A 25,157-nucleotide genomic window follows, 5' to 3' on the forward strand; every position below is an offset into this window, starting at 1 on the left:
CCAGTCCCTTTGGGATGGAGATGACGTGGACAGGGCACTCCATGCTCCGGGATTATTGCAATGCCTGCTACGTATGTGGAGCTGACCTTGACGATGAATCAGAATCAGCTCCCAAATCCCACAGCCAGATGATGGGCTGGGCTCCCTCTCCTCATTCATGGCATTTCCACCCACCCTTTTCTCCCAGGGGGCATCCAGGGGGCATCCAGGGGTCTCCCTGTTGTCCTTTGATCCCCACAGCAGCCCTTGAGAACACCATTAACTCCTGTTTTAAAGCAGCTGCATTGCCTGTCAGTTCCTTTGCAGAGCCAATTGGGTGGTTGTGTCTTGGGGTGTGGATGGGGCTGGTTGGGGGCTCCCCGCCTGCATGAGCTGAACAGGACCCCCTGATGCATCCCCCCCCCACTTCTCCCCAATGCACCCCATGGCGGAAGACAAGGGAGACTCACCAGGTTGCAGGAGCTGCAAAGCAGAAAGACAGCAACTCCCCCTCCCCCTCTCCTCAGTGGCAGGGAGGAGGGGCTTCCGATCTGGAGGACTGCCCCCCCCACCTTCATTGCCTTTCCTCTCTAGGAATCCAGCTCAGCTCCTTTTAACCCTGGCAAAGCCAGGCACACTCAGCCCCCCCCCCCGCAGAGCAGGAGACACGTGTGTTGAGCACCCAGAGCTGCTTCATTGGGGGGGGGGGGGAGCCATGGGAGTAACCAGGATTTATGGTTTTCGGGGGGGGGGCAGGACACCCACCTGTCCCCATCCTCTCTCTGTTTTTTTTAAAGATTATTACATTTTCCATTTTAACAGTCCAATAAAGACATTAAAACACTCCAAATGATGATGCAATCAAAAAAGCCAAATATTCAATGCTGAATTATCTATCTTTGGGCGACTTCCCATGCTCTGAAGTCCTCTCTCTAGCTCTGTCTAGCAGATTCAAAAGGAAATGTGACAGCAACCATTGTTTTAAATTCCTTTCGTTTGACCCCAAGTGCTCAGAAAAATATTTCGAAATCTTCCTACAATTTCTACTTTTAGTTAAGTGCTTTTATTTACCTACTTGACTGAGGGTGGTGTAGTTGCCCCAGTCTGGCAGAAGGCCTGTTTTTACTGAAACCAACCCTCTGCAGCCCCTTGAGGACAGGAATCTTAGCCAGACCTAAAGCCTTGGGAGAGCCTGGCTGCTGGATAATAATAATAATAATATTTATACCCCACCCATCTGTCTGGGTTCCCCCAGCCACTCTGGGTGGCTTCCAGCAAAATATTAAAATACAATAAAACCTCAAAGAGTAAAAACTTCCCTAAACAGCCTCCTCACCTGGCAGTTGCCCCGATGCCCCACAAAAAGGGGCGAGGAAGGGGAAGCATCGGACCAAAGACCCTCTCCCCCCCCAGGGCGCTCCATGTGGGGCCGCAGGAGCCCCGGGACACAGAAGCTGCCCTTGAACCCGAAGTCCATTGGAGTGTGGGCCGCAGTAGAGCGAAGACTATCTGATGTACACAGAGAATACATTTAATTGGGTATGAGGTACATATAATCAAACACGCAAGGAAGGAATGAGTATGAACTGCTTCCAGAGAGAAAGCGCAAAACTATCAAGGGACACCTCGGATTTCAAAGGAAGGAAGAAGCTGGGATGGCGAGAGCCTGTTTCATGGCCGACACCTTTTCCCGCGAGGACAAGAGACGCCTCCGAGCTTCGCCTCCCCTCCCCACCTCCCTCGCCCTCTCGCTCCGGGGACTTCTTTCTCTTTCCCCTTTCTTTTAGCCTCCCCCCCCCCGCCATCTCTTCTCTTCTTCAGGCGCTTCTCTTTCCCTCAGACTCCGCCATTTCAGCCCCTTTTTCCTCATCTCTGGGCTCCCTCCTCTTCTTTCTCCTCAGCCTTCGCCCTTCTTTATGGGCCCCGTTTATACTTCTATTTCCCGCCCTCTTTCTCCTCAGCTTCTCCTTTCCCGCCAAATCTCAGGCGTCTCCCTCTCCCTCCCTCCTTCTTTCTTTCTTTCTTTCTTCCCTCCACTTTTTAATAATCATAATAATACCTTGATTGTCAATGTACAACCTGTGTACAATGAAATTAACCGAGCCTCCCCCACAAAAAAACCACTCAGTCTCACTGCACTCTGTGCTTTTCGCACAACACACCAACCCTGAAAGTCAGTCACACTATACAGTAGCACCTCTGGTTACAGACACTTCAGGTTACAGACACTTCAGGTTACAGACTCCACTAACCCAGATACAGTGCTTCAGGTTAAGAACTTTGCTTCAGGATGAGAACAGAAATTGGGCTCCGGTGGTAGCAGAAGGCCTATTAGCTAAAGTGGTACCTCAGGTTAAGAACAGTTCCAGGTTAAGAACGGACCTCCGGAACGAATTAAGTTCTTAACCTGAGGTACCACTCTATTCTTTTCCCTTCAGCGGCCTAAGAGCCCATGGATGGAAACTGTTTTTTAGCCTGTTGGTATGACTGATGGCACCTCTCTATCTCCTGCCCGAGGCTGGAAGACGGAAGAGGTGCTGGCCTGAGAATTGTTCTCGCTCTCCTAAGGCAACATCTAGGGGCTCAGGGGCGGCCATGATATCCGGTGCTGTGTTCGCCACGCTCTGTAGAGACTTTCCATCCGTGGCTGACAAGCCAACGCCCCACACGGGACTGGGAGAAGGAGGTCACCAATTGGTCATTGAACCTTGTTCTTTTGCAAGAACCTGAGGAAATGGAGTCTCTGTTGGGCCTTCCTAACCTCCAGGCATCTCCCTCTCCTTCCTTCCTTCCTTCCTCTCTCTCTCCTCCACTTTTTACCTCAGCTTCTCCTTCCCGCCAAATCTCAGGCCTCCCCCCGCCCTCTCCTTTGCTCGGCAACCCTGTTCATTTCAGTTAACTTGACGGGACATTTTTCAATGGGGGGTTTTGCCCCCCCCCCCCGCCGAGCCCTGTCTCCGGGAAGAGGGTTCCGGAGGGCCGCTGGAAGGGGCCACGAGGGCCGGATGCCGAGTGCGTCTCTCTCGGTCTGTATAAAGGTGGAATATGAAGAGAACGGAAGAGAAACTGCAACACATACAAAAGGATGGATACATGGAATAAAGGTAGAGGTAAAAAAATATAAAGGTAAAGGTAAAAAAAGATGTGTGTGGAATAGATAAAGGGGAAGCTGATAAGCAAAGAAGCCATGAACTCTAGGGGCATTTTGGTTATTCTTACCGGGACTTCTTTGACTTATACACCACCCATTATCCAAAGAGCAGTGTGCCACACTAATAACATATTTTACAGGGCATGACAATGAAAGCATAAAACAAAGCATAGTGATTGACAGCATAAGAATAAAGAGAATCCTAATAACAATTGCCCCCCTCCCCCCCCTTTAACACTGCAAAGATTATTTAATGGCCAAAGGGCTGCATATGAGGAATGGTTTTGCCTGGTGCCAGGGCTGCCATATTTCAAAAAGTGAAAATCAGAGTTGTTTAGTTGTTTGTCTTTCTTTGTTGTCTTTGCTGTTGTTGAACTATTTTTTTTTTTTGCACAATTGCCAAGAAATCTGATGTTTTTCAGCTTTTTTAAAAAAATGAAAAATCAGCACTTCTGGAATGGGTTGCCACGTTATCCTGGACATTTTCACGCTTGCCAAAACTTCTCCTCGGATGCTATTAGCATCAGACGAATCCCGGATATGTCCAGGAAACCCCGGATGCATGGCAGCCTTACCTGGTGCTTAATACCTCAAAGGAAATGAGTCCATGTTAATTAGCACCAGCCTGCCTTAATCAGCCCTGATCACGCTAATTTCAGAGGGTTTGGGAACGTCTTACTTGGTCCTATCATAGAGACTCACGACTCTGATGCCCCAAACGTTCACTAAATTCTAGCACCTCTTGGTGCCAGGATTTCTGGGTTTCTGGCATCCTGAGATTCAGAACATTACCCCCTGCCAAGAAATGAGCAGAAAAATTAGCAGAAAGGCTTAATCATAGACCATGGGCAGGCAATCTAAGGCCAGAGGGCCAGATCCGGCCCAATCGCCTTCTCAATCCGGCCCGCGGACAGTCCGGGAATCAGCGTGTTTTTACATGAGTAGAATGCATCCTTTCATTTAAAATGCATCTCTGGGTTATTTGTGGGGCATAGGAATTCATTCATTGTCCTCCCCCAAAATATAGTCCAGCCCCCCCAAGGTCTCAGGAACAGTGGACCGGCCCCCTGCTGAAAAAGTGTGCTGACCCCTGTCATGGACCATTATAGGGTGACCTCCCCCACTCTCAGAAACCCTCCACTCTGCCCCCCAATAGCTAACTTTGGATGGCCCCCATCCACAAACTACAGAGGACTCTTATGGCAGTGATGGCCAAACTCGGCCCTCCAGCTGTTTTGGAACTACAATTCCCATCATCCCTGACCACTGGTCCTGTTAGCTAGGGATGATGGGAGTTGTATTCCCCAAACAGCTGGAGGGCCAAGTTTGGCCATCACTGTCTGATGACATCCCTGAGGGGATGACCTGTTGACTTCTGACCAGTGTCCAGCTGACCCCCAGCCTGGTCAGTTTTTCTCCATCATGGGAAAGGTTTCCCAACCACCTTTGTCTTTCTGCCTCACCCTTCCTGCATTGCCAGGCATTGGGCTAGAGGACCCTTGGGGTTCCTCCTCCTCCTTTCCAAAGACTGCACCCCCTGTTTCTGCACCCCCCAAATCCACAGCCTTTCCCCCTGGGCATCTGCTCATCAAAAGCTCCATGGACCCTCTTCTCAATAGGCAGCAATCATAGCATCCTAGCACTGATTCCTAGACTCAAAGGATCATGGAATTGTAGAGTTGGGAGGGACCATGAGGGTCATCTAGTCCAGCCCCCTGCAATGCAGGAATCTTCTCCCCAGCATGGGGCTCAAAGCCATGACCCCGAGATTGAGAGTTGTGTGCTCTCCGACTGAGCTGTAGCCCAAGAAAGACAGGCAGGTCCAGATAGGAAGCCTTTGAAGCTTTTCCATTGTATTTTTGCATTTTCCATTTTACAAACCATAACAACAAAAACGAAACAAAATTCAGACATCATATCCCATTTAACTCTCCCCCCCCCCTTGTGGATCCTTATATTTTCATTTTCATTCTGCATCTCATCACCAACTCCAATTATTGTAAATCCTTAATCAATCCATGGTTCAGATTTTTACAAGTTTTCTGTCAAACCTACTAATGAATGTAATTGTTTACAGTAATTTTTCAAATACATTATATACTTCCCCCATTCTTTATTAAAATTTGATTCTTTCTGCCTCCTGATTCTTCCTGTAAGTTTTGCCAATCCAGCACAGTTCATTAATTTTAACAGCCGCTCTTCCTTGTTTGGAACAGTATTTTCTTGCCATCCCTGGGCCAGCAACGTACGGGCAATTGTGGTTGCATACATGAACAATTTCTTCTGGTCCTTCAGGATCTCTGCACCTAAAATTCCTAAAAGAAAAGCTTCTGGTTGCTTAGTAAACATTATTTTCACCATTTTAAAAAACTCATTATATATCATTTCCCATAAAGCCTTTTTTTTACACAACTACCACATATGATAAAAGATGCACTCTTTCTCTTTACATTTCCAGCAGGTTAGAAATTGATTTATACATTTTAGCTAATTAAGTACCAATGGGACATCATTTTCATATAGTTTTCTTTCAAAGTATAACATACTGTAAATTTCAGATCGGTAATCAATAATTTCTCCCATGCTGCTAACTCAATATTATAACCAAAATCCCTTGCTCAGTGTATCACCACTGCTTTGAACTGTTCCATCTTTTGTTTACCAATCTGATAAATGTTTATATAGTGGTGCCCCGCAAGACGAATGCCTCGCAAGATGGAAAACCCACTAGACGAAAGGGTTTTCCGTTTTTGAGCTGCTTCGCAAGACTAATTTCCCTATGGGCTTGCTTCGCAAGACGAAAACGTCTTGCGAGTGTTCCGATTTTTCCCCGCTCCCCCCCCTTTTTCTAAGCCGCTAAGCCGCTAATAGCCTTTTAGCCGCTAAGCCTTTAATAGCCGCTAATCCGCTAAACCGCTAATAACGCTAATCCGCTAATAGGGTTGCTTCGCAAGACGAAAAAACCGCTAGACGAAGAGACTCGCGGAATGGATTATTTTCGTCTTGCGAGGCACCACTGTACATTTAGCTTTTATTTTCCAGCAACTCTTTCAAATTGGGAGGTTTTATGAGAAAAACCTTTCTTTTTATCCAACTTCATTAAGCTGGTGATATTGCAACCAATTGGTTATTAGTCATCTTACTTCTTCATAACTCTTTAATTTTAAGTCTTGATCTACCTCTTTGAATAGTTCTTTGTAAGTTACCCAGTCGTTTCTCATATTTATTTTTTTCACCGATTAAGTTTAAAGCCTGCTACCTCTCCAAATTTATGAATCTGTTCCAGAGCCTTTGGAACCCTGATCAGAGGCTCCTCTACCAATATCACCACATCATCAGCAAATGCCTTAAGTTTATATGTCCTGTGTCCCACTGTTATCCCTTCAATCTTGACATCCAATCTGATTCTGCTAGCCAAAACCTCTAATACGAGTATAAACAATAATGGTGACAAGGGACAACCCTGTCTTGTCCCCTTTGTTATATTACATTTTTCTGTTAGCACATTATTTACAATCAGCATAGCGTGTTGATTGGAAGCCTTTGAAGCTTTTTATTCTTAGTGCTAATGCGGGTGGCGCTATGGGTTAAACCTCAGCGCCTAGGACTTGCCGATTGCATGGTCGGCGGTTCGAATCCCCGCGGCGGGGTGAGCTCCCATTGCTCGGTCCCAGCGCCTGCCCACCTAGCAGTCGAAAGCACCCCTAAGTGCAAGTAGATAAATAGGTACCGCTTTCTAGCAGGAAGGTAAACGACATTTCCGTGTGCTGCTCTGGTGCCGGTTCGCCAGAGCAGCTTCGTCACGCTGGCCACGTGACCCGGAAGTGTCTGCAGACAGCGCTGGCTCCCAGCCTCTAGAATGAGATGAGCGCACAACCCTAGAGTCTGGCAAGACTGGCCCGTACGGGCAGGGGTACCTTTACCTTTTACCTTGGTTCTCAGACTTAATCCATTCTGGAAGTCCGTTCCAAAACCAAAGCGTTCCAAAACCAAGGTGCACTTTCCCATAGAAAGTAATGCAAAATGGATTACTCCGTTCTAGACATTTAAAAACAACCCCTAAAACAGCAATTTAACATGAATTTTGCTATCTAACGAGACCATTGATCCATAAAATGAAAGCAATAAACAATGTACTGCAGTCACGCAATCAGTCAATCAGTAGCTGAACTGGGTTCTACACAGTTACCAAAACAAAACAAAAAAGCTGCAGAAACAAAAACGCAAAATAAATAGCAAAAACAGACAGACCTCAGCGTAACACTCAAAAAGGGAGTGCGGCACTCAAAACGGAAGTGCGGCACTCAAAACGGAGCACATTCGGCTTATGAAAAAGGTTTGCAAACCAGAACACTTACTTCTGGGTTTGCAGTGTTTGGGTTCCAAGCTGTTTGAGTACCAAGGCGCTTGAGAACCAAGGTACCACAGTATTAACAAGTAATCATGCTGGCTCAAGACACACAGATTTTAGGGGCAGGAGGAATGTTAGGAGTTCTCCCACTGACCCACCTGCCCCCCTCTCCCCATCTGGAGCTCCCAACGCCTTCATCTTCCACCCCATCTACAAAGCGTCCCTGGCCAGAAACCACCAGCAGACCCCTCCCCTCCACCGTAGCCCCTGCCGCTCACTAGGAATGCTGACCCCCTGGAAGCAGTCTGGAGCTGGTGCAAGGAGAAGAGGCAGATCCAGGCAGTGGCGGCGGTGCAAGTGACGGGAGGTGGGAGCACAGGAGAGAGGGGGCAACGTGGAATAATTAACAGGAATGGGCAAAATGTGCCTCAGTTTCCTCACTGGCACAACTGTGAGCTGCGTGAGGGGCCAAGCAAACTGTGGCTGTGGATAGGGCAAAAGGAATCTCAAGGCTGCAAAGTAATCTCAAAAGGGGCAAATGAATCTCCACACAGTCCAGATCAAGGGAAGTCATACCACTGCTCTATTCTTCCTTGGTCAGAGCACACCTGGAGTCTTGTGTCCAGTTCTTGGCACCACAATTCAAGAAGGATATTGACAAGTTGGAACGTGTGCAGAGGTGGGTGACCGAAATGATCAAGGCTCTGGAAATCAAGACTTAGGAGGAACAGCTGAGGAAACTGGGGGTGTTTGTAGACTTAGAGGAGATAGGATAGTGACCTCTAAAGGCTGTCCCATGGGGGATGGAGCAAGCTGGTTTCTTCCTGGTCTGAACCAATGGCTTCAAGTTACAAGAAAGTTGATTCCAATTAAACATCAGGAAGACCTTTCTAATGTTCACAGCTGTACAACAGTGGAATCAAGTCCCTTGGAAGGTGGTGGACTGTCCTTTCTTGGAAGACCTCAAGCATGGGCTTGGTGGCCATCTGTCATGCATGTTTCAGTTGAGATTTCTGCACTGCAGTGGGTTGGACTAGATTCTCCCATTCTCCTCACTGTGGATTTTTTGATGGAAAGTGAGATTGCCCTTCTGACTGAAGCTCTTCCCACATTCCAAGCATTCATATGGCTTCTCCCCTGTATGAATTCGTTGATGGGAAGTGAGAGCAGAACTCTGACTGAAGCTCTTTCCACATTCCAGACACTGAAATGGTTTCTCCCCTGTATGAATTCTTTGATGGGAAGTGAGATTGGACCTCTGACTGAAGCTCTTTCCACATTCCATGCACTCATATGGTTTCTCCCCTGTATGAATTCTAAGATGGGACTTGAGATGGCAACTGTGACGGAAGCTCTTCCCACATGCCAGGCAATTATATGGTTTCTCCCCTGTATGAATTCTTTGATGGAAAGTGAGACTGGCTCTGTAACTGAAATTCTCTCCACATTCCAAACACTGATATGGCTTCTCCCCTGTATGAATTCGTTGATGGGAAGTAAGATTGTTCTTATAACTGAAGATCTTTCCACATTCCAAGCACTGATATGGTTTCTCCCCTGTATGAATTCTTTGATGGGAAGTGAGAACAGAACTCTTACTGAAGCTTTTTCCACATTCCATGCACTGATAGGGTTTCTCCCCTGTATGAATTCTGAGATGGGACTTGAGATGACAGCTATGACGGAAGGTCTTCCCACATGCCAAGCAATTGTATGGTTTCTCCCCTGTATGAATTCTTTGATGGGAAGTGAGACTGGCTCTGTAACTGAAACTCTTCCCACATTCCAAGCAGTGATATGGCTTCTCCCCTGTATGAATTCTTTGATGGGAAACGAGATTGTTCTTGTAACTGAAGATCTTTCCACATTCCAAGCACTGATATGGTTTCTTGCCTGTATGAATTCTTTGATGGAAATTGAGAGAGTCGTGCCAAGCGAAACTCTTTCCGCATTCAAAGCACTGATAGCGTTTCTTTCCAGTGGAATTTCTTTGATAGGAAGTGGAACTGGAGCTCTGGCTCAAGCTCTCTCTGCATTCCGAATATTGATATGGCTTCTCCTCTGTTTTGACTTTGTCGTGGTCTCCCATTTTCTTCATTTCCAATTCATTACCTGCAATGAAGAGAGAAGCAAACGTTGGTACTTAATGAGATAAGTTCCTTCTCTGTAGGGAAAATTGGTCTCTGCCCATCTCACCATTGAAAAGAAGTTAAAGCTTTGAGGAATACATCAGGGACAGGACAACTCCCTATCTCCAGTTCAACTCATGCTTAAGCAAGTAACTGTATAGTCACAACATAACAACTAAAGAATAGGAACAGAACAGTGATTTCAGTGGGGCATGCTGCTCTCTTCACTGAATGACAATTCCTACTGGCCCCAGTAACTAGCACAGGTGAAGGAGGGGGAACTCTGATATGTGCTGAAGAGCAAGAAGGCTGGGATGGAAAGATAGGAGAGCCCCCTGGACCTTGGGGGAAGGTGTCCCATGTCCTTCTAGGCCACCCTCCGAAATCCATTGTTTGATAGCCTCCCCCATGCACACAGAGGTACCTGAGAGGGCTGGATCCCAATTCTCTGTACAGAGAAGGAACCTATCACGGTAAGCATCAATGTTCACTTCTCCTGTAGGGGAAAACTGGGATCCATGATGTGGGAAGTATCTCAGCAGTGTCCAGATCGGGTGGCAGCCGTTGTAGGCCCTACCTCCTCATTGTTAGCCACCTGTTGAAGCACTCTTCTCTCAGAGGAGGCCTCTGCTGAGACGAAGGTGTCTAACTTATAGTGTTTCATGAAGGTGGAGGGAGAGGACCAAGTGTATATCACCCAGGGGAGCTCACGTCCCAAAGGATGCCGAGGTGACTGTGCTCCTGGTGGATTGGGCAGTGATTCCCAAGGGCACCCCACCCCACCCCCGGATCCAGCCTGCCAATGATGCTGGAGAAACCTTGTGCCCCTTGTTTCTAGACTGGAAAGAAGCAAACAGAGCCCCTGCAATGCGGAACTCCTCTGTGATCCTGAGGTAAACCCTGATGGCCCTGCGCACATCCATTCCTTCTGCCCCCCTCCCCTGGAGGGTTTGTTGCCTTAAGGTCTCCATGAATGAGCCCCTGTGGAGATGAAAGGAAGAATCATTTCCTTTCTGACTCTTTCTCTCTGTCTTCTTATGAGGCAGAGCCGTCTTCTTGTCTCTGGTCTCTACCAGGGCATCTTCCGGCCCCTCTGCAAATAGCGGGCCCCCTTGAAGGGGTCGCTGGCCAGGCTGGTCTTGGCTTTGGTGTCCACCTGCCACTGTTTAAGCCAGAGCTGCCTGCGCACTGCCACATCTGCTGCCCTGGCTCCAGCTGCGAATTGAACAAGCATCCGATGAGGCAGCAGCCACATGGGCAGAGGCCTAGCTTGCTTTGCTATTCCTTGCTGGATATGGACGAACCCTGGTCCAACCTCTGCCAGAAGGGCCTGGGCTCAGATGTAGGTTGCTCTGGCCATGGAAGAAGCTGCAGCCGAGACCTCAATGGCTTGTGCACAAGCTTCATGTGATCTGAGCAACAAAACCTCGGCCCTTTTGTCTTCACGGTTCCTGGGGTGATCCTGCCCATCTCTGGAAACCATGGATCCATGAGTGAGGGAACATATGGGGGCAACTACGGGAGGAACACGAAGAAATCCCATTGCAGGCTTGTCAAATGGATTTAGCTGCCTTATGGGGAAGGTTGCTGCCTTAGCAGCCCCAGGAATCCACCATTTCTGCAAGGTGGTCTCCTTAAACTCTTCTGGATAAGGGGAAACCCTCTTGCAGGCCTTGCTCTTGGGAAAGGCCATGGAGGCATTGCCTGCTGCCTGGGCCTGCCCAGGGACATGGACTGTCCTCACAGCAGCTCGATGTCTAGGCTCATAAAGAGTCTGGGGGAATGCTCCCCCTTGTCCTCCTGCCGTTCCTCCTCCTCACCTGGAAAAAGCTCACCGTCCTCCCGGTCTGAGGAGGTGGGGCAGGCCTGGATGTTGAGGAAGGGGGTGTGAGAGCCTGAGGCATCCTCTGAGCTGGCTGCCCATGGGGAAAGGGAAGGCTCAGCTCTTCTGGAAGCCCTTCTGCCAGGGCCCCTTCCTCCCCTGCTCAGCAGCACCAGGTACCTCCTGTGCTGCGTCCCCCGCCTCTGAGCCCTTCCCCTGTGAGGGGACAAGAGGCTGCTCCAAGATGAGGAATGCTCTGAGGGGGAAGGGAAGGGATCAGCTCTCCTTCTCATCCTCCCTGGCACCCTGGCCATCCTGCTGGTTCCTAGCCCTGCTTGAACCAGAACCATGGGTGCTTTCCTAAGGCCCCCTCCCCGCTGCTGCCCCTGGCTGAACAGGGCTGTGGGGCTGTGGGAAGGCCCGGAGCCTGTCCTAGCCAGGTGACCCACTCAAGGGCAAATGGAGGCCTCTCAGAGGGTGGGGGAGGCAAGGGTGGTCCCCTTACCCCCCTTTCCTGGCTTTCCAGACCTTCTGGACGTGCTGGAGCTGCTGGATCAGGCCTTTGCAAGTCAACCCAAACCTTCTTGGCCTGGGCTGCTGCTAAATTCAAGAAGGCCCCTTGGCCAGGCGGCTTGGGTTCCCACATATTCCTCTGAGGAGTCAGCCAAGAGATCTATTTCCCAGAAAAAGGACTCTCCTCCTGAGAAGGGGCCCCTCCTGCTGTGTTTCAGCCCTTTCTGCGGTTTTGTTTGGCCCAATCATAGAATCCGCTCCATCTCTAATGTCAGTCATCGTTTTGGTCAACCAGAATCTGACAGAATCAAGAACAAAAAACTGACAGCCTAATCAAAAGGCATAACCAGAGAAAGAAATGTTCACACAAACAAAACAGTTGATAGCCCTCTATTCAAGGAGAGCTGAGGGTGTGTGTGTTAGAATCCCAGATGCTGTAGGTGGCGCTGTTGAGCTCCATCAAAATCTGAGAGGCTCGTCACATAGATTAATGTAAAGAATTTCAGGACAGATATGATCCAACAGGGAGCCTTACCGAGAGAGGCCATGATCGCACGATTCTCCTCCATGACTTCCTGATGCAGAGCTCTCTGGTCAGGATCCAGCAATGCCCACTCCTCCTCCGTGAAATACACAGCTATATCCTCAAAGCACACTAGACTCTGAAAGAAAAGGTCTCACTTTCAGAAAGCATAAAGATTACCTAGCACACATTGTTCTGTTGTTTCCTGTCTGTTACTTGCTGAGTGGTTTTCAGGGGAATGTTTCACTGCACATTTTAATGATGGATGCATATCTAAGCATCTTAATGGAATTATTTTATTCTGTATTTTTAAAACTGGGTACTAATCTTTGTACAAAGGGGTGAAACTCCACATGGTGCTCTTCAAATCTGTATGTCTGCACAAGCATTTTAGCTTGTGAGATGGAAGGCTCCCCTCTCTCCTCTCCCTATGTGGTATTTTGGGAGGGTGCAGAGAGACAACTCTCCTCATTTCCTAAAGCCAACTCCAAGGGCTGCACGGGGGCTTGGGGAGGTGGTGAAGAGGGGGGGGGGCTCAACTGGAGGGGCTGGGCAGGGGAAATCTCACCACTGGTTTTTTAAAAGTTCCTTATATTTTAGCATTGACCAATAAACATACTGTAGAAACTGGCTGAAACAACTGCTAAATAACACTAGCAACATTCAGGAGGAGAGTTAAGGTGAGGTGGTTGTTCATTACTCTCAGCAGACAAGCCTTCTCCAATGGCATTTTCAGTGTTCATAAAGGGCAGCTTTGACAGAAGCAAAGAGGAACAGGAGAGAGATTCATTTGCGCCCAGAGATGCCCTGGCTGCCCCACCCCTCAGCCTCTTTCCCCACAAGGCTCCTTCCCCCTACCTGATCTGATTCCACAGCCATTGTTTCCCCTCCGCCACCAAGAAAAGATGGATTGGGAGGTTTTGCTGGCATCATTCTGTCACCTGCAAGAGACAAAGGTAAGTGGGGAGACAGGAGTGCCTGCCTCTCTCAGAGGTGAAGCAGTGCCTCCACATCCACTGCTTCACCTGCGGATATAACAGAGAAGTAGAATTGTGTGTCATCAGTATATTGCTGGCAATGTCCTCCCAAACTCTGGATGTTCCTACTCTGCGGTTTCATGTAGATGTTAAGTAGCATATGGGATAAAACAGAGCCCTGAGGAATTCCTCGCTTAAGGCTCTACGGGGCTAAAAAGCACCCCCCAAGCATCACCCTCTGGGAACCACCACCCAAGGAGGACCAGAACCACTGCAAAGCTGTGCCACCTACTCCCAACTCAGCCAGCTGCTCCAGAAGGAGAGTGTGATGGATGGTACCAAAAGCCGCTGAGAGGTCCAGCAGAATCAACAGGGGCATCTTTCCCCATCTCTCTCTCGGCAAAGGTCATTACACAGGGTGATCAAATCAGTTTCTGAGCCAAAACCGGGCCTAAACCCTGATTGAAATGAATCTACTTATAACAAGCCTCACATGCTGAGTGCATTTTAGCATTTGTAGCCATTGCCTATTTCAGCAGTGCAAAAATGCATCTCCCCTCCTTGAGGCTCTTGGCCCCAAATGTCTTCCACAAAAAGATGAAAAGATTAGTTTCAAAACCAACAGAATGGGGTCAAAGGGACAAAAGACTCCTTCCTCCTGACCCAGTGACCTCTCTTTTGTGTCCAGCGGAGTCCTCTCTTCCTCAGAGTAATCTGGGCCCATTGCTGCAAACAGATCCTTTCCCTGGAAGAACAAAAAGAATTCACAGAATTATAGAAAAAGGAATGAGAGGCAACAATTTTATAATATCCAAAAATGCTCCACTAATAGGCCATTAGTGGAGCATTTGGGTTTGTTCTCCCTTCTGTTGGAGCCCCTTGGGAGTATCCGGAGGAAAGTCTCTCTCACCTGCTTCCTCTCCTCTGCCTGACTCAGGAGGAAACCTTCGGCCAGGGCCACTGCCTGGGAACTGGTCTCCGCTCCGCATTCCCTCACCCAGCTCTCCATCTCCGCTGGAAGGCCAGCCAGGAACTGCTCCAAGATCACCAGGTCCAGCATCTCAGCTTTCGTGTGCCTTTCTGGCTTCAGCCATTGAAGGTCAAGGCAGTAGAACCGGCTGCAAACTTCTCGGGGTTCTTTGGCCTCCTGGGAGAAGAACTGCCTGAACTGCTGGCTCTGCACATTTGAGCGCAGGGTGTCCTCCTCACCCAGGATCTTCTGTATGGAGTTTTCCAAGAATCCCCCACTGCTCCCTGTGTCAATGCCATGGCCTCTTCCTGCTCCAGGGTCAGCTGAGTCTTGTTCATCCATCTGTGCTCTCAGGAAGCCTCTAAGAGATTGGAAGGAATCCTTCCCCCCCCCCCTCTTGCCCAGTCCGAAAAGAGGTGCTAGCAAAATCTACAAAGCAAATGCATTGTTCCGTTATTAAACTTACAGTCAATTTGTTGGATGAGTCCTGCTAGGAAGCAGGATTGGACTCTACCACAGGCCAGATTTTCAGCTTTCTTTAAGAAAAGGTAAGCCTCCAGCCCTCCTAGAAGGAAAGTAACCATACCAAACTGTGAGATGAATCAGCCTGGTTGAGCCTGTCTTTCAGTGTTTGCAGACGAGGAATAAAGTCAGACCTGTGACTGACAGGTGTGTCAGTTTTACCAAATGTAATGTACACAACAGTGGGAGTCCTAATTCTCCTAGTTCTCAAGAGTTGCTCTCCCCCACCCCCACTTCAGGACAAATTTCTTCCCTGCTTCTGTTTTGTTTTCTAGCACTTGGAAGATCCAAGCTTCTCAAGGCAAATTACTGGGGTAGGGTACCTTTTTCTTTTTTCTGAGGGCCCAAATTGTTAATTTGGGTGGGTTCAAAGGACAGCGCTAAAAAGCAAGTACCATAAATCTTTCTATGCTTGTACTGGTTTTAAACATCTTTAATATTGTACTTTACTGCTGCCATCTACCGTGGGAACTTAGGGCAAAGGGCAGGTAATTAACAGCAGGAGCAGCAACAGCAACAACTACTCCCACACGGATCAAAAATGTTGGGAATACTCCTGGATCCAACATGGTCACTGGAGGCTCAGGTCGTGTCAGTGACTAATAACTGCTGCCTCTCACATAGTTATGGCTGCATTTGCAGCCCCAAAGTCACTGCCCTGGGGCGCAAGCCTGGACAGTGTGTCCGTGTGTCTGGAAGTCCTGGACTGAGCAGATGACAAGAGCTGCAGAAATTCCCTTCTTAACTGTTGAACCCACTGTGGGTCTCGTCCTCTCAATCCACCAGAGCCGGTCTTTGCATGCAGAGGGAGTCCCTAACTCACTGAGGGTTTGAGACCCATTGGCCACCATCTGGTTCAGCCAGCCATTCAAATCTGCTCCCAGGGAGCAGCCACTGACCCATATGGCCAGCTTTTAGGAACCACATGTGAGAACAAAGGTGGAGGAACTAGCCAGAAGGAGCCCGTCATTTCCCCACCGCAGATACTGCCCCTTCTCTACCACCCCATTTCCATCTCGCCTAGGCTGCTAGCCCCAGGCCCTTTGGGATGGAGATGACGTGGACAGGGCACTCCATGCTCCGGGATTATTGCAATGCCTGCTACGTATGTGGAGCTGACCTTGACGATGAATCAGAATCAGCTCCCAAATCCCACAGCCAGATGATGGGCTGGGCTCCCTCTCCTCACTCATGGCATTTCCACCCACCCTTTTCTCCCAGGGGGCATCCAGGGGTCTCCCTGCTGTCCTTTGATCCCCACAGCAGCCCTTGAGAACACCATTAATTCCTGCTTTAAAGCAGCTGCATTGCCTGTCAGTTCCTTTGCAGAGCCAATTGGGTGGTTGTGTCTTGGGGTGTGGATGGGGCTGGTTGGGGGCTCCCCGCCTGCATGAGCTGAACAGGACCCCCTGATGCATCCCCCCCCCCCGCTTCTCCCCAATGCACCCCATGGAGGAAGACAAGGGAGACTCACCAGGTTGCAGGAGCTGCAAAGCAGAAAGACAGCAACTTCCCTCCCCCTCTCTTGCAGGAAGGGACGTCAGTGGCAGGGAGGAGGGGCTTCTCATCTGGAGGACTGCCCCCCCACCTTCATTGTCTGTCTTTCCTCTCTAGGAATCCAGCTCAGCTCCTTTTAACCCTGGCAAAGCCAGGCACACTCAGCCCCCCCCCCCCCGCAGAGCAGGAGACACGTGTGTTGAGCACCCAGAGCTGCTTCATTTGGGGGGGGGGAGCCATGGGAGTAACCAGGATTTATGGTTTTTTAGGGGGGGGCAGGTCTCCCACCTGTCCCCATCCTCTGTCTGGCTCTGTCCAGCAGATTCGGAATGACGTGGGTCAGCAACAGTTGCTTCAAATTACTTTCTTTTGACCCCAAGTGCTCAGAAAATTTTTTCTACGATTTGTAGTTTTGGGTGAGTATTATTATTATTATTTATTTGTGGGAGGGGCAGCTACCCCACCTCCCTCCATCGGGTGGCCTCTTGGCTGGCAGGTTTCTGAGCTGTTTCCTCCCTTAGCCAGAAACTGGAGGAGCAGCAAGCAGGAGAAAAGGCCCTGCAAGAAGCAGGAAACCCCATCCTGGAATCCTAGAATTGTAGGTTTGGAAGGGGCTCCTGAGGGTCATCCAGTCCAACCCGCTGCAATGCAGGAATCTCCACTCAAGCATCCACGAGGGACGGCCGTCCAACCTCGGCTCAAAAACCTCCAGGGAAGGAGAGTCCACCACCTTCTTCCCATCCTAATGTTTTTTTCCCTGGTGTTTGCTTGGAATCTAATCCTTTGGTTCCCGTTCTCCCCTCCTGAGCAGGAGAAAACCAACTTCCCCCATCTGAGATATTTGATCTCGGCTGAGGGATGAGTGAGGAGGCGCCTGGTTCCTGAGAGGAGACGGTAGATCCATCCCAGGAAATATTCCTAGTGATTTTTAATGGCATTTGAGTTCCTGCCCTTCTTTCCCCTACTGTATTGCATTACAGTTTGTATCCTGTGGAGTATGATATAATACGGGGTGTAAGATATAAAACAAGCTATAAACATACAATTAGCAGAGAACATGACAAAGGCGATAAGTTCCGGAAGATTCGTTTCTAGGTTCGGTCCTGGAAAAGAAGGAGTGCAAAACCAGAAAAAGATTCAATGTCACAAGTAAAATAAATGCAAGATACTTATTGGCATCACTGGTGGCAGCTGATAAACACAGGAAAAAAATGTGTGAGAATGGGGAAAGCGTAGTACAAAAAAAGCACTTTCTCTCTCTCTCTCTCTCTCTCTCTCTCTCTCTCTCTCTCTCTCTCTCATATCTATCAATCTATCAATCAATCAATCAATCAATCTCTATCCAGTGCATTTTTATATAAAAAAATGTTTAGGGGTACTCTCATTTCGACTCAAGAAAACCACCATTTTATAGTTCAAATTGGGGGAAATAAGTACAGTAAGTTGACAAAAGTACAAAAATTCACAAAATGTTTAGGGGTATGTATATGTACCCCTGCATACCCCCTAGAAAAAAACACACACCTGTATCCATCTATTTACAGGTAGGTAGCCGCTTTGTATCCATCTATGTCTATCAGGGCTCTCAGTCCAGCTGGGCCACAGGAGGTCATGCCCTGACTTTTCCATATCATAAACTGGAGTGTGTGCAGCTCTTTGCCTTCAGTGACCCTTCACTTCAGGGACCCCCACTTTCCACCTCACTTTCCCTCTCGCTCCTGGGATTTCCTTCTTTCCCCCCTTCTTTTAGCATCTCCTTGCCCCCTGCCTCTATCTCCGCCATTTCAGCCCCTTTTAGCCTCGGGAGACCCTGGAGGAGCATCCCTTTGGGGGTGAGGCCAAGCAGTGGGGAGGTTGCAGCGCCTGCTGTGGCTGCAGAGACATGTTTTGTTGCAGCCGGGGCAGAGGAAGGCGTTTGGTTGGGCTGCTGCAGGTGCACCAGGGCGTTTCTTCTCTCTGGGCTCGTCCCAGCAGTTTGGCAGTGGAGGTACTAGACTCCCCTTCTTTGGAGGTTTCTAAGCAGAGGTTGGCTGGCCACCTGCCAGGGATGCTCAAGCTGAGATTCCTGCATTGCAGGGGGTTGGACTAGATTACTCCCGGGGTCCCTTCCAACTCTGCAATCCCTTGTAAGGTGGTGGACTCTCCTTCGCCAAAGGTTTTCAAGCAGAGGTTGGCTGGCCGTCTCCCGGGAATTCTTGAGCTGGGATTCCTTCGCTGCAGTCTAGATTACTCTTGGGAGCTTCTTCCAACTACAGAATATGATTATATGTCCAGAATATGATTATATGTCCAGAATATGAATATATGTCTCTGAAACTAGGATTGTTGAGCTTTTTTTGGGGGGGGGCACAGTTGTTGAGCTTAATTATTATTATTTTTGCCCAAAGTTGTTGTTGAGCTGCTTTTTTTTTTTTTTTCAAAATCTACATGGGATTTATGCCTGGACATTTGGCTTCCAAAAAAGATACTGGCCTTCTCTGCAGTGGCTCCCCATCTGCTCTCCCCAAGGAAATTCGCCTAGCGCCTTCATTATGCACCTTGAAGCACCAGACAAAAACATTGGTTGCTTTGGTTGTCATCCTATGCCTTTTAAAACGTGGTTCTTTTTGGGGGAGGGGTTGTTGTTTCTATTTTGATGATATATTTTGTGGTTTCATATTCTGATTTTGTTCTGTGAACCGGCTTGAGGCCTCCAGGGATGGGGAAGTTTATGAATTCAATCAATCAATCAATCAATCAATCAATCGAATTCTAGAACTGCAGAGCTGGGAGCGACCCCAAGGGTCATCTAGTCCAACCCCCTGCAATCCATGATAGATGCCCCCCCCCCCCGAGGAGCGAGAGTTTCTGTGCAGCAGAGAAGAGGAGGAGGAGGAGGCAGGGATGCCAGGCTGGGAGATGTTTTCCCTCTCCTCTAGCCAGCCCTTTGCCCTCCTTATCTGCGAGCAAACAGTTTCCTGCTCTGGCTCCTCGCACGGCAGCAGCAGCAGCCTCCTCCTCCGCTTCCGCCGTCCGGCCGCACCTGCGCCCGTCTCCCCCCGGGGCCTCGTCTCCCACCATGTGCACCGGCAAGTGCGCCCGCCTGGTGGGCCTCAGCCTGGTGACCGCCGGCCTGGCCTGCATGGTGGCCAACATCCTCCTGATGTTCCCCAACATGCAGCGGGACTGGACCCCCCAGAACATCACCACCCAAGTGTGGCTCATGGGGGGCCTCGTCGGCGGGGGGCTGATGGTGAGTGCCCAGGGCTGCTGGGTGGGGCTGGATGACCCTCGGGGGAGGGGGTGGGTTCTCCTCCACTGGAGGCGTTTAAGCAGGGCTTGGGTGGCTGCCTGCCAGGGGTTCATTAGCTGAGATTCCTGCATTGCCGGGGGTTGGGCTAGATGACCCTGAGGGTGCCCTCCATCCCTATGATTCTCAGGACTTGCAGCCGGGAAGAGCCCCCCTTCATGGCTTGGGGTGGGAGAGACGCTGCTTCCCCCTGCCTTCTGCAGCCTGACTCACTTCCTCGAGTTGTCTGCCCAGGGACATCTCTGGTACCAACCACAGTCCCCCCCCCCCCAGCATGGCCTGATTGCATTGGATGCTCAGAAGCAGAGCGACTCTGGCAGGGCCGGATTGAGGTTTGATGCGGCCCTCAGCTCCTGAAGGCAATGTGGCCCTTTATATGTCCAGATGTCCTTTGTCAACAACAAATTATCCCTGCTTTTTGCTGAATATATGCTATAGGGCAATTTATAGACCTAATTAGGTATCTAAACACTGCTGCTGTATGTAGGTTTTACAGTGGTACCTTGGGTTACAGACGCTTCAGGTTACAGACTCCGCTAACCCAGAAATAGTACCTGGGGTTAATAACTTTGCTTCAGGATGAGAACAGAAATCGCGCAGCGGCAGCGTAAGGCCCCATTAGCTAAAGTGGTGCTTCAGGTTAAGAACAGTTTCAGGTTAAGAACAGACCTCCAGAATGAATTAAGTTCTTAACCCGAGGTACCACTGTATTTTATTTGTTTTTTATCTTATATTTGGGAAATGTACATCCAGTTTCGTTTTCCTTTAATTTTTTGGGGGGCCCCCAAGAGAGTGGGGCCCTAAGCTATCGCTTGTTTAGCTTATACGTAAATCCGGGACTGGTCTGGGGAGGTTGACAGCCCTGACCCACAGCAGGACCCCGGCTGTCTCTCCTGGCAACGGGGTGCCAAGCACATTCCCCAAGGGACTGGGGGTGCCATTGGAGAACCCAGAGGAACCCCATCAACCGGTCTGGCCCCCCACCATAGCACTTTCTTCCCACAGGCAGCCTCAGTTTCTCTCATGGTGAACTTTGTGCAAAGTTCCCCCTGACGCACACTCTGTGGGAGATAACAGGGCCTTATCTGCAAGGGAGACAGCTGGCTTGGCATGGGGGGGGGTCAATAAAACAAGGTGATCTCTGCCCCCCGAAAGGGGAAATGAGGCGCATCAGGGGAGAAGGCAGGAGTGGCAAAGGTTTGCTGGAGGGACCTGATGGGGGGGTCATTGCTCTTGCCGGGGGGTGTGCCACTGCCCATGTTTCGGGGGGGGGCACCTTCAGATCCACCTGCCTTTTCTGTCAAATGACAGGTGTGTGCTTCTGGCATCCTGCAGCCTGAGAGCTGCTCAGGTAAAGGCAGGTCCTGAGTTCGAGAAGCCCAGCCCGGTGGCATCAGGTGGAGAGGGCCGGGGGGGGGGGCAGTGGCAAGAAGTGAGGTTACAGGGAACCAGGCAGAGGGCCTACTCGGTGGTGGCCCCCGCCCTGTGGAACGCCCTCCCAGCAGATGTCAAGGAAATAAACAACTACAGTGGTACCTCGGGTTACAGACACTTCAGGTTACAGACACTTCAGACTCTGCTAACCCAGAAATAGTAACAGATGGGTAGCCGTGTTGGTCTGCCATAGTCAAAATAAAAAAATTCCTTCCAGTAGCACCTTAAAGACCAACTAAGTTAGTTTTTGGTATGAGCTTTCGTGTGCATGCACACTGTGTATCTGAAGAAGTGTGCATGCACACGAAAGCTCATACCAAGAACTAACTTAGTTGGTCTTTAAGGTGCTACTGGAAGGAATTTTTTTATCCAGAAATAGTACCTCGGGTTAAGAACTTTGCTTCAGGATGAGAACAGAAATTGTGCTCCGGCAGCAGGAGGCCCCAATAGCTAAAGTGGTGCTTCAAGTTAAGAACAGTTGCAGGTTAAAAATGGACCTTCGGAACGAATTCAGTTCTCAACCCGAGGTACCACTGTATCTGACTTTTAGAAGACAACAGAAGGCAGCCCTGTTTAGGGAAGTTTTTAATGTCTGACGTTCCATTCTGTTTTTATATCTGTTGGAAGCCGCCCAAATCTGCAACCCATCCAGAGGAGCGGCATATAAGCCATCAAATTCTTGCCGTTGTTATTAATGGTGTGGGCAGGCAGGCCAATCCAGGGGCCACCGTGGAGGAGTTAACCTCTGGAACTCACTGCCGCAGGAATGAGTGGCCGCCACCCGCTTGGATCTCTTGAAAAGAGGGTTGGGCAAGTTCCCGTTTACCGGGTTTCCCCTTTCAGCCACGGCGGGAGCAGGATTCTGGGCAAGGCGGCCTCATCCAGCATCCGGACTCTTCTTACGTCCTTGTGGAGCTTCCTGAGCCAGAGGCAGTCTACCTGTCTTCCTAGGTTCTCTGGGGCACTTGGCTGCTGTGAGGACAGGAGGCTGAATCCGGGAGTGTGTGTGTGTGGGGGTCTCCCTTGGGTCTGATCCAGCAACTCTCTGACCTCCCCCTTCTCCCTTTCCGCCTCCCCCAGGTCCTCTGCACCGGGTGCTCTGCCGTGAGGGCCGGAGGGAAAGGCTGCTGCGGATACGGATGCTGCGGGAACAGGTGCCAGGTAGGGATCCTTGGGCCCTCCTCCCCGTCTCTTCCTCTGCCTCGTCTCTCGGCCCCTTGAGCCGCCACCTGCAAGGCGCCTGCGAGAGGCAGCCAGGTCTCTGGAACTACAGTTCCCAGCCAGCCAGCACAACCTGCTAGGGGCTAGTGGGAACTGTAGTGCCCCCCAAAAACAATAATTGGTGATCACTCAGTCAGTAGAGCATGAGACAGGATTGTGGGTTTGAGCCCCACGTTGAGCAAAAGATTCCTGCATTGAAGCGGGTTGGGATGGATGACCCCTGGGGGCATGTTTCTCTGCCTTTATTTTGTGTGTGTGTGTGTGTGTGTGTGTGTGTGTGTAAGTAAAAGTGAGAACAAGCCAGCAACTCAGCTGAGGCGGGGCCTGATCTTTGGGGCCTGGGGGCTGGATGGTGTTTTCATTCCTGGCCATGAGTCCCAAACATTCCCCCCTTTTTAAAACAACCCCATTTGTGAATATGGGCACCTTGCACCCTGAACCCTTTATTCCTATTCTCAGCTCTGGCAAAGGAGGGGGAATCTAGCAGGTCACAAACTGTTGCTTATTTTATCTGCCCTGGAGGACTCCCCCCCCCCCCCCAGTTCCACACAAACACACACTTCCGGGTTCCTCTCCCCACCCGGCCCAGGAGTGAGGCAAAGGCACTCTGCCCAGGCACAGAGGCATATGCATTGCCCGGCCCGGAAGTAGCAACACGGAGACTCTCTGCACGTGCCCCCCTTGATGTTTTCGCAAACAGAGCCTGGGGGTTTGGCAGAGGTTTGGGGGTGCAGAGTCCTGTTTCTAGGGAGGGAGACAGGGGGCTCCCACCTTGTCCCACCGAGGGGAGAGAAGGGGGGCTTCCTATGGAGTCTGTGCCAAGAGGGCTCTGGGCTGGAGTCCTGAGAACAGAAGAGGGGCTGAGCAAGTGGGGCACCAGGCCCCCCCCTCACCTTCTCCTCCCCCACAGATGCTGCGCTCCGTCTTCTGCTCCATCTTTGGGGGGCTGGGGGGCTTCTACTGCCTGGTGGTGTCGTCCACTGCCCTGGCCGAAGGACCCTGGTGCGAGGTGAAGGACGGGACGTGGGGGTCGCCCTTCAAGGACCTCAGGTGAGGAGCCGGGGGGGGGGGCTGCAGTAGAGAGGGAGGGACAGCCCCCACCCCCTGGGAGACAAATGCTTCTGAATCCCAGTTGCTGGAAACCTCAGGAAGCACTCCTGCACTCGGATCCTGGCCGTGGGTGGGACAGATCCAGGGTTGGAGAGACCTGCCTTCAAATCTCCGCACGTGGCCAGGAAGCTCTGTGGTCGGTCGGATTTACGTATAAGCTAAACAAGCTATAGCTTAGGGCCCCACTCTCTTGGGCGCCCCCAAAAATATACTTCTTCTTAATTGTATTTCACTATTAATATACTTCTTAATAATACAGTGGTACCTTGGGTTACAGATGCTTCAGGTTACATACACTTCAGGTTACAGACTCCGCTAACCCGGAAGTAGTACCTCGGGTGAAGAACTTTGCTTCAGGATGAGAACAGAAATCGTGCGGCGGCAGCGGGAGGCCCCATTAGCTAAAGTGGTGCTTCAGGTTAAGAACAGTTTCAGGTTAAGAATGAACCTCCAGAACAAATTAAGTACTTAACCCGAGGTACCACTGTATTTCAGTTCAACAGTTACTTTGATAAAATACACATTATGTTATGTGCAAATGGCTTTAAATACCTATTAGGTCTGTAAATTGCCATATAGCATATATTCAACACAAAAAGCAGGGGCAATTTCTTGTTGGCAAAGGACAGCTGGACATAGAAAGGGTCCCTTGACCTTCAGGTGCTGAGGGCCTCTTCAAACCTCAGTCCGGCCCTGTCTGTGGGTATGGCCGTCTCTCAGCCTAGGATACCTCGCCGGGCTTTGGGGGGCACCCTGGGGTCATCCAGCCCAACCCCCTGCAACGCAGGAACCACAACTGAAGCGTCCCTGGCAGAGGACCACCCAACCTCTGCTTAAAAACCTCCGAAGAAGTTGGAAGAGACCCAGGTTGGCCATCTTCCCCGAGCTCCTTGGAGAAGAGGGCGGCCAATGCCATGAAATAAGTAGCGCCCCCTCCCCCCCAGCCCCCCCCCTGATGGCGCCTGTCTCCCCCGCAGTGAGAGCTACCTGGGCAACCGGACGCTGTGGGAGGAGTGCCTGAACCCCCCCAACGTGGTGATGTGGCACGTGGTCCTCTTTGCCATTCTGCTGGGCCTGGGGCTGGTGGAGCTGGCGCTGTGCGGACTTCAGGTGGTCAACGGGCTGGTGGGCACCGTGTGCGGAGACTGCCGCAAAGACGAGGACCGGGCGGTAAGGGGGCCTGAGAAATGGGGGGAGCGTGGGGAGGGGGGCGGCGGGAAGGAGGGTCAGTGCCCCCCGCCCGGCAAAGCAGGCTCACCCCCGGGGGTCGCGGCCTCTCTTGGCCCCCCCGATCGGGTGCTAAGTCCAGGTGCTACAAGCCATGGCCGCTGCGAGCCCGCCGCTTCACTGGCCAATTTCTCTCTCTCTTTTTCTCGCAGGGCGACGGGGGCCTTTGAGGGACCCGACTGGGCTGGACCCCCACCCGCAACGCGCACACTCCGTCCAAGCGCCCCCCCAACCGCAACCCGTCCCCCCCCCACTTCTCATCTCTACGGTTTGCAAAAGTTGGAATAAACCAGCTCTCCCCCCGTTGCTGAGTCCGGCTCTGCAGGGCTGCTGTGTGGAGGGGGCGGGGCGGATATTTTGGGTGGAGGGGCTGGGCGGGGGACCCTGGAGAGAGGGATCGGGATCTGCTGCGCTGGGGGGGGGGGCTGCAAGGGGAGAAGAT

At 50.6% G+C, this 25,157-nt stretch overlaps 2 protein-coding genes across 11 annotated transcripts in view; one reads left to right on the plus strand and one right to left on the minus strand.

Annotated features, from left to right (window-relative positions):
* LOC308572645 (uncharacterized protein) overlaps window positions 1-16,487 on the minus strand; it is a 223,035-nt gene extending 206,548 nt beyond the window's left edge. Inside the window, exons 1-6 of one of the 10 annotated variants that reach the window (XM_081168870.1) lie at window positions 16,412-16,487; window positions 14,356-14,844; window positions 14,109-14,190; window positions 13,327-13,409; window positions 12,481-12,607; window positions 6,932-9,593 (exon numbers count right to left, since the gene is read on the minus strand). In XM_081168870.1, coding sequence (XP_081024996.1) covers window positions 8,515-9,593; window positions 12,481-12,607; window positions 13,327-13,409; window positions 14,109-14,190; window positions 14,356-14,757 — 1,773 coding nt within the window. In that variant the 5' untranslated portion in view covers window positions 14,758-14,844; window positions 16,412-16,487 and the 3' untranslated portion in view covers window positions 6,932-8,514. The other 9 variants (XM_081168873.1, XM_081168871.1, XM_081168872.1 and 6 more) reach the window with 9 other exon arrangements.
* A 2,907-nt stretch (window positions 16,488-19,394) lies between these two features.
* LOC308572680 (transmembrane 4 L6 family member 5-like) lies at window positions 19,395-25,018 on the plus strand. Its single transcript, XM_081168965.1, has 5 exons — window positions 19,395-19,666; window positions 22,238-22,318; window positions 23,289-23,428; window positions 24,466-24,658; window positions 24,868-25,018. Exons 1-5 carry the CDS (start codon window positions 19,493-19,495, stop codon window positions 24,883-24,885), a joined length of 606 nt encoding a protein of 201 aa, XP_081025091.1. The 5' UTR covers window positions 19,395-19,492; the 3' UTR covers window positions 24,886-25,018.
* Window positions 25,019-25,157: the final 139 nt, after the last annotated feature.

The sequence above is a fragment of the Podarcis bocagei genome (genome assembly GCF_964188305.1).
Source record: "Podarcis bocagei genome assembly, chromosome: 13".
Taxonomy (NCBI): Eukaryota; Metazoa; Chordata; class Lepidosauria; order Squamata; family Lacertidae; genus Podarcis; species Podarcis bocagei.

Excerpts from the sequence above, each read along its gene's own strand:
- LOC308572680 (XM_081168965.1), top strand. The coding sequence starts at position 19,493 with ATGTGCACCGGCAAGTGCGCCCGCCTGGTGGGCCTCAGCCTGGTGACC. Across the intron at positions 19,667-22,237 it reads TCGTCGGCGGGGGGCTGATG|GTCCTCTGCACCGGGTGCTC; the intron begins GTGAGTGCCCAG and ends CGCCTCCCCCAG. Across the intron at positions 22,319-23,288 it reads GCTGCGGGAACAGGTGCCAG|ATGCTGCGCTCCGTCTTCTG; the intron begins GTAGGGATCCTT and ends CCTCCCCCACAG.